The sequence below is a fragment of the Phyllostomus discolor genome, chromosome 1 (assembly GCF_004126475.2).
Source record: "Phyllostomus discolor isolate MPI-MPIP mPhyDis1 chromosome 1, mPhyDis1.pri.v3, whole genome shotgun sequence".
NCBI classification, from domain to species: domain Eukaryota; kingdom Metazoa; phylum Chordata; class Mammalia; order Chiroptera; family Phyllostomidae; genus Phyllostomus; species Phyllostomus discolor.
In genome coordinates this window covers 175,106,291-175,121,551 of record NC_040903.2, presented here as the reverse complement: position 1 = coordinate 175,121,551, position 15,261 = coordinate 175,106,291, and the positions used below count along the sequence as shown (strand labels likewise).

Below are 15,261 nucleotides of genomic sequence, written 5' to 3'. Positions count from 1 at the left end.
GCCGGTTCGCTGTGTCCCTAGCCTGCTTTCTGCAGGGTGCTGTTCCCAGGAGAGCAAGGGCCTGCAAGGAGAGATTCTGTTGATGGGAAGGGCAGACGGGTGCCTGAGACCCTTCAGCATCTCCCAGGCTGGGCAGATCACCGCAGCCAGCACTGCCGCCTCTGTTGCTCCCTGGGTCCAAGCATCTCAGTCTCCACCACAGTGACTGAGCCAGTCCCTCTAAACAACAGGTGGCAAACAGAAAGCCCACAGGCCAAATCCAGCCCTCCACCTTGTTTTATCCAGCCCGGCACCTTGTTTCTACCCGGCGGCAGTGCCAAGCTCCTTGCCCCTAGTTAAGGAGTAGTTACATTCATACAGTCCTAAAATTACACTCAGCCCTTTGAAGACAAACAAAGGTGAGGCTGATGTGGCCCCTGGTGAAAATGAGCTCGATGCCCCTGCATCTAAACCAAAACCTCAGAGGAGGCCTCTGGAAAGTTGGACCTGAGAAACGCCATGCCCCAGGGCTTTGCTCAGAGTGTTGGGACAAAGAGGGGTACCCTACCCTGTCTGGCTGAGGGTCGGGGACACCAAATGTGTCCTCCTGTCCCGTGGCACCCATGCAACCACCATTTCTCCCCTTACAGTGTGGGGCTCAGGGAAGAATTTTTCTGGGAAATTTGAGAAGAATTTCCAGATCTGAAAGTGTTTCAAACATTCATCTCTGACATGCATTCTTCTTTTTTACAAATTTACAACTTTTATTACTTTACATGTGTTTATAATAAATGCTCAGTTTGAGACTATCAGAGAACACATAGAAATTTAAAGAAAAAAACAACTCAGGATCACTTACAATTTTGCAACCCAGAGGGGAGCACAAAAACCATTTTGTTGTATTTGTTCGTTCACCATCCTTGTCCATATGTGTCTCTATCACTTCCTTTCATGTTTCAGGTCATGCCTTTGCATATAATTTGCTCGTTTCACTTAACCTTATATCATTAAGTTGTTCGGAAAACATCGGAATGCTTCTTTAACATCGCTTCATGTGACTTGTCATTATTCATTTCACCAGTGTCCTGTTGTCAGAGGCAGCATGAGGCAGTGGACAGAACACGGTCACACAGACCTGCCACTGCTTTAGCTGTGTGACCCTGGGTAAGTTGCATAACCTCCAAGTGCCATCTGTGAGACAGAGGCTCCAGTGCCTGACCCACAGGCTGCCTGACGACTGGGCATGTGCGTCGTGTAAACTGCCTGGTGCTTCAACAGCCTGGTCACATACGAGTTTTTATTTAAATTGCTTCCGTTTTCCATTGTTATAAATAATGCTTCGGGGAACATATGGGTGCATAAATCTTTCCCCACAACTATGATTATTTCCTTAGAATACATTCTTAGAAATGGAATTATAAGACCAAAGGGTCTCAATATCTTTAGGAGGACTCCTGGTCCATAGCCCTGGATTGTTTTCCAGAAACCTGGACCAGCATTAAATATTGTTCCTTTAAAAAAATTTTTTTTACTGTTATGATAGAGAAAAGGTGATATCCAATTGTTATTTTGATTTGATGATTAATGAGACTAGTGAATGATCCAACATTTTACAAAATGACTATTAGCCATTTATTCTTCCTATTCAGGAACTGCCTGCCCCTGTCCATTCCTCATTCTCTGTGAGAAAACCAGGGCTCCCAGAAGAGAAATAGCCTGGCTGGGCTTCACACAATTAGTTTGTTCATTATCTCATCTGCCAAATATGTGCCGAGCCTGCCTAGCGTGCCAGGGCCCCTGCCGGGCGCTGGGGTAGCATACAGAGGTGAAACAGACAGGCGCTCCCCTGCGGAGCTGTCACCTGGTGGGGGAGACGGATGATAAACAAGTCAACACACACAGAAAATAATTACTTGTAGTAAAAGGACTATTCATTCCCAAATATTTAATCGGGCCGGGAATATGAGCCAGGCACGGGACAGCCGACAGTGTGACCCAGGGAGACGAACCCCACGTCCCCGTGGAACTTAGCAGAGCTAAGGCCTGCACCCAGGCTCTTCCTGCCGGCCCAGGGCACGCTTCTTTCAACCACATCCCTGCAGGCGACGCCAGTGCAGCGAGGCAGGTAACGCAGGGAATCTCAGAGGCTCGTCTCTACCATCCGGCATCTTCTCCAGAGCGTTAGTTTCAGTCCTCCCAGAAGGAGATGCCAGGTGCAGGGGATTTGCCAGGCGACAGCTGTGAGTGGGCGTGGGGAGGGGACTGGGTAGGCTGAGAGAGCATCAGACGGCAATGCAGTTCTGGCCCGTGTGGAGGAGAGCAGGAGTCGAGGAAGACTGAGGGGAAAGTCCTAGCCTGCAGCACAGTTCTAAGAAAGTTTGGTGAGGTGGGAAATCTTTAACCCAAAATTGCCCATCAGAGGAGCCCCAGATCTGCCAAGAACGTGCTCTGACTGTACTCTCCCTGCTGGGCTCCAGCTAGGGAAAGCCCAGGGAAAGCGTGGCCTCTGAGCGAGTGCAGTACGAGTTTCAGACACAACAGCTGGGGCCATCGGTCAGCTACACACCTGCAGACTCTGAGAAATACCCAGTCTCCACATCCCACATCCCCTCTGGTCCTGAATGGATATTGCCTGTTGCATCAGACCTCTGCCAGCCGGAGGTCACTCGCTCTCCAGAGGTCATGACAAGCAGCTCCTGTCTCCATCCCAGTGGTCCTTTCTCTGACCTAGGCAGACAGGGGATGGAGACAAGGCCCATCACTCTTGGGAGCCCTGGCAAAGCACAGGCAGAGGGTGCCCCTCCCGGGCGGACACTGCCACAGAGGGGAGGCCCCCTCCACCCTGAGGTCTCATTTTAACTCAGCAAATGTTCACTGAGTACCTTCAACATGCCTCTGGGTCTCGTGACAACCCTCTCATGGCTGCCCCCACGCCAGGCATCTGTCTTGGAGTGCAGAGTAGGTGAAGATCTGGACCCCATAATTCATAAGGGAAGGAACTGAAAAGACTAGCTTGTTTTCTTCAGGAATAAAAAAATCTCTGCATATTTTTATTATAAAGAGCACTTGTTTGGAGACCTGTGTTCTAATCCTGAGTTTACCCCTTCCTTGCTATGTGACTTTAAGCAAATTATATAGTCACCATGAGCCTCAGTTTCCTGGGGACGGTAAGACCGCCTGGCCTCGGGGTTGTCTGACGAACAACTGAGGCATTAAGACTTGATGTGGGCAGAGGGTGGGATGTGCCCGAGTCCCTGACCAGACTGTCCTCTCACGTTCTCATCTGCTCAGCTGCCACCCAGTAACTGGAGCTTGCACCTGCCAGCCGGGCTGGTCTGGCCACCATTGCAATGAGTCCTGCCCTGCCGGATACTATGGCGATGGCTGCCAGCTGCCTTGCACCTGCCAGAACGGCGCCGACTGCCACAGTGTCACTGGGAGCTGCACTTGTGCCCCAGGCTTCATGGTAAGAGGGGAGGGATCTCCTGGGGCTCGGGGGGGCCCCCTACCCACACAGGAGGGGAAGAGCCAGCTCCTAGTTCCTCCTCCCAGTGGAACAACTTCTTGACTTTACAATGGTGTAAAAGCGATAGGCATTTAGTAGAAACTGTACTTTTGGAATTTTGATCTTCCCCTGGGCTAGTGATAGGCTCCACGATACTCTCTCGGGATGCTGGGCAGTGACAGCGTGGTGATTTGGCCAGCTGTAGACTGTGGTGAGCATTCTGCGCACGTGTCAAGTAGGCCAGTTTAAGCCACGACGTTTGGGAGGCTATGGGCCTTAAATGCATCTTTGACTTCGAATCTTTTCAATTTACAATGGGTGTATCAAGACACCACCCCATGGTAAGTCAGGGAACATCTGGAGTTTTACATCATAATGACCACAGCACACATGGGCAGTTTACAATTCTGCTTTTTTTCACCCACATTTGCTGCTTGGGCTTCTTAATGACCGTTTTAAATGGCTGCACAACACTGCAGGAGCTGAGCACCCCCGGTCTGCGTTGGGCCCAGTGTTCCCAGCAGGGCTGCAGCGAGCGTCTCCCTCCCACGGCTTTTCCCGCCGCTGAATGATTTCCTTCGAGTGGGTTCCTGGGGGCAGTGGGCATCGTTATTTATGGCTCTTGGTGGATGTTGCCATAATACTTCCCTCAAGGGTTATATAAATCTATACTGCCACCAGCTGTGTATGAGTGTACCTATTTCAAAACAACTGTGCTAACATTCTTTTTTTTATTTTTGCTAATTATATAGGTAGAAAATGGCTCCTCAATGTTGCTCTCATTTGCATTTCTTTGATTACTAAGGAGAGTGTTCATATACTATTTGTATTTCCTCATGAGTCATGCTGGTCTTTATGAGGTTCGATTCTAGGGAACTTGACATTGGAAGTGAAATCCTGTTTGAAGGTGGGGTGTACCCACAGGTCCCCCGGGGCCATGTGTTTAATTACACTGCAGGAAGTGGTCTGTGCAGCAGAAAGTATGGTCTTGGGAGTGTACAGTGCAGACAGACTGGGTGAGAGTTAGCTCTAGAGGCATCTTCAAAAGAGAGAAGTCTGTTTCTCCTGCAGATTCTGAGTCTAATTTTCCTTTACTGATGTGAGCTTTGTCCATAAGTTCCAGAGCAAAATGAGGTGCGCTGGGTTTGGGGTTTGGGTAAGAGTTGATGGGGATGGAAATCCCACACAGCTCAGGTGACTGCAGCGCAAGGGACCGGCCACACCTGACTGCTAGTGGGGCATCCTGGCCACTGGGGTGGGTCTATGACTCTGGGCACATTCAGGCCCCAGCGCCTCCATCTGTACACGATGAGTTTGTAGAGGGAGAGGAACTGACTTCTCAGATAGGCCCCTATGCAGACTCCATGGACCAAAACAGGAGACACAGCCTTCTGGTAGAAATGAGGTAAAGTAGGAGCAAGGAGATATGAGTGTGTGTGTGTGTGTGTGTTTGTGTTGTGTCTGTTTGAGGGGTCATTGAGGCTATTATGGTCTGACTGTGTACATTGCCTGTGGGCCTACTGGGAGTCCCACCTCCCCATTTCCCCCCTTACCTCCAGCTGTCTGCCTGGTCACCGATCCTCAAATGAAGGGAAACTGGGATGCTGAGAGAGCCTAAGGAGGCTGGTGTCTGTGTGCCCACTGCCCCCAGGCTGCAGTGCCAACAGTCTGGAGGCCAGGCTACTGCCTGTCTTCCACCCCTCTGGGCTGCAAATGACTTCCTGCCCTTGAACTTTGGGGGGACTTGGCACTTACAGAAATCATCTCGCTCTGGAGTCCCCCCTGCCTGAGGCTTGGGGCTAAGACAGATTGTGAGCCAGCCTCCCCTGGTGAGCCCCACACATTTCCATCCATCTCCCCCGACCAGCCTCATTACACGCAGGAAGGCTTTCCTGGGCCCGGCCGGGTGTCAGGCAGGAGCCGCTGGAGGTGATTACAGAAGAATCAGGGTTCTCATCCTGTGCGACTCATTCCCGCACACACCGTTCTCCAAGGGGGAGTCATTACTGTTGCCCTCACCCCAGCTTCGGAATGAATGGGGCTTCCTGCAAGTAGTGCCTCTGGTGCGGGTGGGGGTGGGGCAATCAGCACAGCAGACTTGGCTGAGACCCTCCCCAAATGTCCCACACTCAGTAATAATGATCACTGCCTTTAATTATTGTTGACTTGTGAATATATGTACCTGTCTTCTTTCTTAAAGATTTTTAGGATGAGCAGTTAATTAGAAACTAATTAAAAGAACTCTTTTCTGAGTGTTTGGAGACCTTGATCCTAGGCTCAGTAACCTTGACCATGTCCCTTCATCTTGCTGGGCCTCAGTTTCCTCACGTATAAGATGGGCATCACATCAGCCCTGCCTGCTATTGGATGTGGGCAGCCAACAGGGTACTGGATGTGAGCCCACGTCCTCAGCTATCCCCTCCCACCGGAGCTTGCCCTGCCAAGGGCTCTGTAAGGAAGCTATTGGGAAAGCTCTATGAAAGCAGTCTCTGAAGGCTGACGGTGGTCTTAGGCTCCACATAAACGTGAAAGGTGCTGATGAAGTAGTACGGAACCACCTCTGGGAGGCAGCCCAGTGACACACCTGCTCCAGCCCCCGAGCCCACGAAAATATGGAGCAGAAGCAAGTCCCACTGGCACAGGGTCCCAAAGCCAGTAGCAGTGAGAGCCACCAAACTGTCACATGTTAGATAACTGGCTTTGATTGACAGGTCACTATGGAAGCACACAAATCTGAGATCGTGTTCTGGCCCTCCACTTCCCACCCCACCCACAAGGGAAGTCACTAATCCTGCTGAAGCCTGAATTTCCTCATCTGTGGAGAGGGGACTTGGCCATGAGAGTGAGAAACCTCATGTGGAAAGTTTATGGCTCAGTGCCTGGAACACAGTAGGGAGCCCATAAGAGTGATGGTGATCATCAGTGAACTGTGAGAGCAGTGGGGGAACAGAGCTTCCCCAGGCCCAGCACCCTTCTCCAGGAGAGTGTGAGGATGAGCTACACCCAGGGGACCCCCAAGGAACCAAGCCATGAACATGCACTGCTACCGTCCTGGGCAGATCTACCCCAGCACCCCAAATGGTCAGTCTCAGGAGGCACTCTGGGGTGGACACACCCATCGGTGTTTGAGGAAATGGACAGAGATGGAGTGGGAGAGACTCCGGGCATTTGATATGTTAGCCCGACTGCACGGATGGAATCACTGGGGCGTGCATTGCTGAGCGATACTGGGGCTGCCGGCCGGCAGAAAAGAGCCCCAGGCATTGTTTCAGAACTGTGGACAGGCTGCCCAGGCCCCGTTGGACCCCAGAGTCCCCAGCTGGTCAGAACGCCAGGGTGAACCAGGGTGGGCAGGGTAGGGAAGGAAGAAGGGGTGGCAGGGGACTCCGTCCGGCAGAGTCCTGAGAGTGTCCATGTGAGGAATGATCCAGAAAGTGAGGACCTTCCCTCCCAGCCACCAGGGAGTAGCTGCATTGTGGTGATTAGAGTCACATCACCCCTCTCCACAGCTTCTCATATCCACTAAGTAAAGCTCAAACCCCAGGCCTTTTGTAACCCCCCCTCAAAACTAGTGATTTTAGCCCTGGTTGGTGTGGCTCATTTGGTTGAAGCAACGTCCTGTAACCGAAAGGTTGCAAGTTTGATTCCCGGTTGGGGCACATGCTTAGGTTGTGGGTTGGGTCCTCGGTCTGGGTACGTACAGTGGTGGGGGAAGGATTGATTGGTGTTTCTCTCTCTCCCTTCCGCTCTCTCTCCCTCTCTCCCTTCCGCTCTCTCTAAAAAGCAATGAAAAAGCGTCCTCCAGTGAGGATTAAAAACAACAACTAGTGAGTTTACCCAAACCTCATCTGCTAAGTCCTGCCACAACCTCCACTGTAGCCCCCACAGAACTCACCTGTTCCTAAGCACAGTGTCTGTTTTTGTGCTCCAGCTGTGCCTTTTCTCAAACTTTTTGCTCTCCCTACAAAGCCCACACCCGCTATTCTTATCCCAGTCTACAAAATCCTCCTCTACCTTTCAGGTTGAGATCAAAGGCTGCCTCCTCCAGGAAGTCTTTCCTGAATACTCTTCCCTTCAAAATTAACCCCTCCATCTTCTCTTCTCCCACAAAACATGGTTCATACTCAGAGCCTGTCTCCCTCCAACTCTGCACCTCCCACTGCCTGCCTCCATGCCTACCATGCGAGGATATTGCTCAATATATATATTTTTGGAACGAATTAAATTCTTAGGAAGAGCAATGCCCTTAAAGCAGAAGTTTCCAGAACTGACCTTTATAGGAACGAAACTTATTGCCCTTCTCAGTGGGCCCTACCAGCAGGGCTGGGGCTTGAATCTAGCCACCAGCGTCCCTGCAGTTCAGATGAGCAGCCGCAGGGGGCCGGAGCAGCTGTGCCCTGGCTTCTCTGGCTTCTCTGGGTACATGGTGTGAGCTGCCACCTCAGGCGGCGCTGTAGAGTGAGTGGTGTTGAAGAGACTCCAGAGCAAGATTCCCTGCCTTCAAATACTAGCTTTGCCACTTATTAGCTGTGGGGCTGTGGGCAAGATGCTTTCCCTCTCTGCGCCTCTGCTTTCTCCTGTGTGAGAGGGGAGTGCTAAGGAAGTCCATCAGATTATCGAACTGATTAAATTAATTGGTACCCATGAAATATTTGGTCATCTCTCAACAAGTCCTCTTGGCATATTGGTCATCTCTCAACAAGTGCCAGCTATTACTGTCATCATTAGCGCCGCTGCTGCCGCTGCTATTGTTATTATTTGCCCCAAGGGTTCCCCCTCCTGAAGAGGCTGACCAGCCCCGGCCTAAGTGCCCTGTTTGAGGGTACAGGTCGAAATGGGGGTGAGAGGAAGAGAGCAGAGTTCGTTGAAACTTCCTCCTGGCTGGGAGTTGCAGGGTCCCCGAGGGCTCCTGGGTCCCCAAGGGCAGCCACTGAACCAATAGACTTCCTCATCACAGAGCGAGAAGACCAGTTTCTCAGCTCCATTGTGCTCCTGAGCTGGCCACCTTTCCTTAATTAGGCCTCGTGTAGGCAGCCAGCCTGATGAAGCCTCCTGAGCTGCCCTGGGACTAATTGCTGCCGCCTTGGCCCCTGGAGCAGACAGCCTGCGAGGTCACTGCCGGAGCTGCAAAGTCTTGATTTCCCAGACCTGCTCCCAGCCTCCACCTCCCCGCGTGCAGCCTGTGTGGCTGGGAGATAAGGGGCCCCCTGGTCATTCTTCAGCACAGATGCCGCCTTTCAGCTGTGCCTATAATGGGGATGAGGAGCATGGGAGGCGGAGGAGAGGGGCCTGGTGTCCCCTCCCATGGGATCCGGGGCCCATATTTCTCCCCCGGATGACAGAATTTCTATTACCTTAAAGGGCTCATCTATTTATGCTGCAATTTTTTGAAGCCCTGTCTGCTGTTATTGAACCCTGCATGCTGGCGAGGGGAGCAGGCACTCCATCACCCAAATGAACAAACTCGTTTCCACATTTTTCTCCCCTTTCTTCCTGCCTTCGGTAGGTCAGACGCAAGCCCCAGCTGCTCTGGCTGGGGGAGGTGGGAGGGGGTGAGAGTTATGAAAATCCAGATCAGTGGGGCAGTGATTGAATTTCCCTCCAAGGTTTCTGATGCCCTTTAAAGATGTCACCCTCCTCCAGCCCATCGCCACCCCCTCGAGCTGGGCAAAGTGCGTGTCTGCCTCCTATATGGCTCCAGAGCTGGAACTTGGGACCCAGGACAGCTGCCAGGCCAGCAGAGACTGTGGACTGAAAATCAGAGCCAGGCGACAGGTGTGTCCTATGTGGGCATTTCCTGTTCTAACTGTTCCATTCCTCAAACTGAGGTCTGCAGACTATTAGCCCTAAGAGTAGAAAACCAACTTCTCTTTCCCCTTCCCACCATTGAGTAGCTTCCTAATTCTTACACTAAAAGATTGTCCTGGAAGGTGTGCTGGGCATGAGGATTTCACCCTCTTGCTGCCATGCCCCTATGAGCAGAGGAGGTAATGCAAAGTAGCAGAAATGACCCCAAAACACACACATGCATAGACTCCTGTACTCAAAGCCCAGCTCTGCCATTGCCTGCTGGGTGGCCGTGGCCCAGTTCCTTAAGCTCCTCAAGTCTTAATTTTTCATCTCTAAAGCAGAGTAAATAATGGCACTGTGTGATACTGCTGTTCATAGGATTGAATTAGATGAAGTTAGTACCATACTTAACAAAGCCTGCCAGGTAGCGAATGCTCAGTCCATGATTGTCAAGGTCATACAGTTGTGTGAAGACAACACCCTGGAGGCCAAGGGCATGGCCTCTGGGGTCAGACACTGGGATGAGAATCCCAGGCCTGTTGATTAGTAGCTGTGTGACCTTAGACAACATGCTTAGCCTCTCTATAAGCTCTGGTTTCCCATCTATCAAGTGGGTTAATAATGCCTGCCCTTCACAGTCGGTGTGAGCGCAAAACTGGAGTTATCCTTCTTAACGGCAGAGTTCGAAGAATGCTCAGCCCTTCCCTTAGGCATCTTCTCATTTTACAAAGGGGGAACTAAGGTCCAGAGAGGGAATGTGACATGTCTCAGGTCACACAGCAAGTCATCAGATGACCTGAAATGGGAAGCAGGTGACATAATTCCCAGTCAGAAGCTTTCCCACCTTCTCCTCCATCTCTGGGTTGCTGTTCCCAGAGCAGACACCTACCAGTTCTCCCAGGGCAGAGAGGGGTGGGGTGGGGGTGTGGGGTCCCTAGGGTGTTAAGTCATTTTGGCAATTACCTGTAACCCACAGAGCAAAGTAGGGAGCATTAGCTTTATGTCCCTAAGGCCAAGTCCAGCCTTCCCCCTCGGGGACCCCGAAGTTTGTGGGTTTATTAGGGGAAACTGCTAACTCTCCTGTTCTAAAATATAAACGTACCCCATGTCACAGCACCCTCCCCCTGCAGTCTCCTCATCGGTGCCTCCTCACTGGGGCCCAGATCTGAGGCTCCGACCTCAGCCAGGGGCCTGCGCCTCTCTCCCTGCTGCAGGAGCAGCTGTGAGTGCAGGTCTGAAGCGCCCATGCCTTAAACACTTGCAGTTCCTTTTTTCCCAGTCTCTGGTGTTGACATTGTTTCTGCCCCTGTCAGCTCCCAGTCTGGCCACCCCACAGACGCCACAGGGTGGGGCTGTGAGTCAGAGGCGCTGCCCTGAAATGTCTGGAGGAAGGGGACAACTGGGTTAGTGGGATGATGGCACACGTTTGGAGCACGGAGTGATGGTGGTGGGCCCTGGGCTAGGCGCTCTGCTCTTCACACACTGTCTTACTTAATCTGCACAGCAGCCCTGTATGTGGGCGCTGTTAGGATCCCCACTTTGCAGATGGGGAAACTGAGGCTCAGAGAGGTGAAGCAACCTTCCTAGTGGGTAAGTGGCCACCAGGAGCTGGGCCTGCATTTCCCTCACAAACCAGAATGCCCAGAGAGGAGAGGGCTGTAGATGCTGGTAAATAACCAGCTTTGATGCGCTCTCAGGCCTTGTCCTAGGAGGGGACAGCCTACCCTGGCAACCTCATTTCTCATCTGGAGCCTACTGACCTCTTGACCTTTGTCTTTGACGGGGAGGGAGGCCGGGATCCTCAGTCTCCCTCCTCACTTCGAGGCTCAGCCATGTCACACTAGAGCCTGTCAGCCCTCAGAGCTCTCCCGTGAGGAAAGCAGGGTGAGTATTGTTAGCTGTGCTCCACAGAGGACGTAGCTGGTGTTCAGAGTGCTTGCAAGTCTCGTCTAAGATGATCGAGCTGGGCCTAGAACCCAGGGCTCGTGGTCCCAAGGCCAGACTCACCTCAGGACAGCTGTGCGGGGAGGGGGGTCAGTGCTAAGGGGAGGACCAGCCAGGAGTCGGACCTGGGAATCGCCCCTGGCTCTGCGCTGACCCACTGTTTGATGTTGCCCAGGTCACCTCACCTCTCTGTGGGTTCACTTTATCTTCTGCACCCTGGGGGCACGAACCCTGCTCCCTGTATCCTGGGGCTGATGTAAAGCTGAGCAGAAACTGGTTGTTGAGAAGGAGCGAAGGAAGCGCCAGCCTCTGTGCCCCCAGAGGCACGAGGTCCGAAGACCAACCCCCACCAAGGCTGCAGGTCCCCTCCCGCTCCCCCTGCACTCAGTCTCCAAGACACCCCCCAGCACGGCCCCTCCCAGCCTCTCCCCTTAGTCATTAGCACCAATAATCCCATCTGCAGGAGTAATTACGGACCCCAGGAGGGGAAGGGATTCCTGCCAGAAGATGTGATTATGTCTGGAAAATGAAAGATGTTTCAGAAAAGGTCATGAATAAATTATTTCAAGGTGGGGCTAATAAGAAAACTAACAATGGGGTAAATACAAAAAAAATCCTCTCACGATTCCTCTCCAAGAGCACCACTAAATAATTGTTCTTGCCTGCCCCAGAACTTCCGATGAGGGGTGTTAATTTCCTGAGACAGGCACAGGGAACCCGGGCCAGGGCTCCCCAGCCTTCAGGCCCGGATAAGCAAGACTATGGAGGAAAATAGTGGAAGCAAAGCAGGCCTGGTCCTACTGCCAGGGTGGGCCCTGGGCTGGACTCGGCAGGCAGAGGGAGCGCTTGCAGCCTTGAACAGGGGCGTGGCTTGGGAAATGGTGCCGCATCTGACCTCTGTGTCCTGTGCGGGGAGAGGGTGGCATCACAGCCTAAGAGCCCAGAGGAAGCCAGCTTTATTAAGACTTAGACATTTTACAGGAACTGGGGGACGGGAGGGGTAGACCCTGAGGACTGTGGAGGCCACCGTGCCCACCTCCCTCCTTTCCGGTTCCCTGGTAAAGCCTCTCAGGTCTCAACTTTGGAGCTTTCTTTGCATTCAGTCGATGATTTTTTTTTTTTCTGTGGTTCCACAATCCACATGCAATTGGATTTGCCTGAATCTGGGCTCTCGGCCTCTCAAACAGAAAGGCGTGGCCCAGACTCCTGCCTCCGGAGGAGGGGTTCCTAAAATAAGCCAAACCCTGGCCCGCTGTTCAGAACCACCTTTGTCTTTAGGGCAAGGATTGAAGCTTGGCATTCCAGGTCTTCCTGGCTGGGCTGTTCCGACCTCCAGACTCCTACCCCCTGCTGTACCCAGCCCTGATGCTGGCGTGCCCACTCTGGAGGCACATGGTAGATGTTTCCGTTTCTCTACTAATCCGAAAGCCGCTGGGGGACAGGTCTATCTAACTGGTCCATCCCTGAGTCCCTACCCTTTCCCCATCCACCATCCTCTGGACCCCAGCCCCTCTCGGCCGGGCACAGTCTCCTGCACAAAGTGTGACCATAAGTACTAATTGACAGGAAGTTTAGCAGTGTCCCCTAACTTGCACGTATGCCCCATTTTGCTTGGACCCACTGCCCTGGGCAGGACCCTCTGTTCCCCACAATCTAGTTCCCATTTGGGACAGCATCACTGTCATTGTAGTCAGACTGGCTCTGCTGCCACCGCCTGGGGCCCACACCACCCAGCCACCACCCCAGAGGACCTGGGTTCTGCAGTGCACAGGCACGCAGCCCCCACACACACATAGCCAACCCCCACAGTATGTACCCGGCATGTCCGTACCACCCACACCGCACTCAGAGCCATCGTGATCAAAACACAGCTGTGGCGGTATGGCCAGGATCAGCCCAAATGCCCAACACGCAGATGCTGAAATTACCCCACAGCCGTCACACCACTGATGCCAAACCCACTCACACACACCAAACTAGGCCCACCGTGTCCTGGGCGGCACCTCCAGGGTGGTGCAGGGCCCAGCCTGCAACACCATACAGAGCAGCCTCAGGTCCCTGAAAGTCCATTCATTCTGGACAGAGCTAGGGCTCCCAGGGCTAACCATCAGCCCTTCTCCACCCACCCCCTGTGGGAGCCAGACAGAATGACTCAGCCACAAGGGCGCTGGGCATCTCCCCTCAGCACAGGGAGGAAGAAATGGGGACGGCTGTGACAAGCGGCCTCCGTCCCCCTCCCGCCCATCTCCCGGGCCCTCTGCTCTGCATGCCGTATGCAGAGCTTCTTTTCCGCACCGTGCCTCTGCTCTCAGTGGCTGCCTCGCCGGTGACACACTAATTAGGTCCAGCGAGGTTTGCTCTGCATTGAGAGGCCTTCGCAGCTGGCGTCCCGTCCACGCCGTTCTCTCGTGTATCACGTGTCACTCTTTCTCCCTGGAAAATCACAAGTGAGGCTCCCCTCCTGGGAGTCCCCCTGCCTAAGCCCGAGGCGCTGGGAGAGGGGGTGACTGAGAGGGGCGGGCAGGAGGCGTGCGGCCGCCCAGGGCCGGCACTCGGTGTGGCGGAGCAGACACTCGCCCGGCAAGCAGCGGCTGTGTAGAATGGAAAGCACACTCCACATGTGTGCTGCTGGCATTGATGTGACATGACACCAAAAACCCACCTGCACTGGTGGCCCTGAAACTCCAGGAACAGCAGGGGAGAGAGGAGAACAGGAGCACCCAGAGGGCTCAGGGAGACCGCCGCAGGCTGCCTGCAGAACGCCGCAAGTAGGGGGGACCAGTCTGTGCCCCTCTCCTGCCACCGCCCCTCCGACCACTAGACGGAAACTCCACAGGGGTAGGGACAAGCCCTGTTCTGCTCACCATGTGCCGCCTGGCCTCGCACAGTGTCCGGCACATACTAGTGCCTAACAAACACTCCCTGAACGACCGGGTTAATATATCACCCATGCGCTGGGCGCCGACTGTGGGCCGAGAGGCCCTGTGCCGGGGCCCGGGCCGCAGGGTTGAATGAAACAGACCCAGCCCTCGCCCACCTGGAACTTACCATCTAGTGGATGAGAGCTGAATTTTTAAAATCCAGGGCCATTGTGGTAAGTGCCACAAAGGGGCAGTGACAGGGAAACGCGCGATGCAAGTGGGAGGGCGGGGAGAGCCAGCGGAGGGATACGGGAGCCGAAAGGGCCACGTCTAGTCTAGAGCAATGGTCGGGGAGACCCAGGGCCTGTCGCCGCCGCACTGGGCCTGTAGTGGATGCTCCGCAAACGCTTACGGGCTGAATGGACGAACGAACGAGGCCAAGTCACCTTGCGCCAGGGCGTTTGCTCTACTTAAACCATGCACTCTGACCCCAGGTCCAGGGCCCTTTCTCACCTGAACCACCCCTCCTCCCGCAACAAGACCGGTGGGCCCGGCTACTTCCCCGGTCCCTGTGGCAGAGTCCTCTCTGCTGAGCTCCCACAGGCTGGCAGGAGAACGCCCACCACCTTGACTGGATCTGGAAAAACCCAGTTCCACTCCATTTACACTGCCTCCCACCCTCAGAACATATTTAAGGGGACCCAGGGACGAACTTGCACAATTGCCTCCCGCTTTGGTGTGAGGGAGGGTGGCCACTTTCCATCTTCCTCCTCCTTCCACTCCAAAAAATACTCATTAACCTCCTGCCCATTGCAAGGAAAATGGACGATCAACACAAGAAACCCAGCTGGTGATTAATTTCCCCAAACAGGGCCAAACTACAAAGCAGCATATTGCAGGGGAGAAAATTCAATAAACAGCATTTGAAACAAATTTAATAGAACATATAACTCATTATCCAGCAGGGTCCGGGCCTGTGCCGTGGTGCAGGGAGGCTGGTGGAAGGTGGAGGGGGGATTTGCATCTCTTTAGCAGGAGCGGCACCGGGGTTCCATTCTGCCAGTAGCTCTTTCAAATCAAGTTCAAGATGTTAATAGCCAATGCTGCATCTATAATTAACAGGCATTTGGATGGGAGGAAGAGTTCACATCCACCCTCCATTCACGGGATGAAGACACTGAG

The 15,261-nt window shown here is 53.4% G+C and overlaps 1 protein-coding gene across 7 annotated transcripts in view; it reads left to right on the top strand.

Annotated features, from left to right (window-relative positions):
• Positions 1-15,261, top strand: part of MEGF11 (multiple EGF like domains 11) — a 353,724-nt gene that overhangs the window by 297,972 nt on the left and 40,491 nt on the right. For all 7 annotated transcript variants that reach the window (XM_028508321.2, XM_028508320.2, XM_036009402.1 and 4 more), the window contains exon 10: positions 3,271-3,445. In XM_028508321.2, coding sequence (XP_028364122.1) covers positions 3,271-3,445 — 175 coding nt within the window. The remainder of the gene's footprint in view (positions 1-3,270; positions 3,446-15,261) is intronic.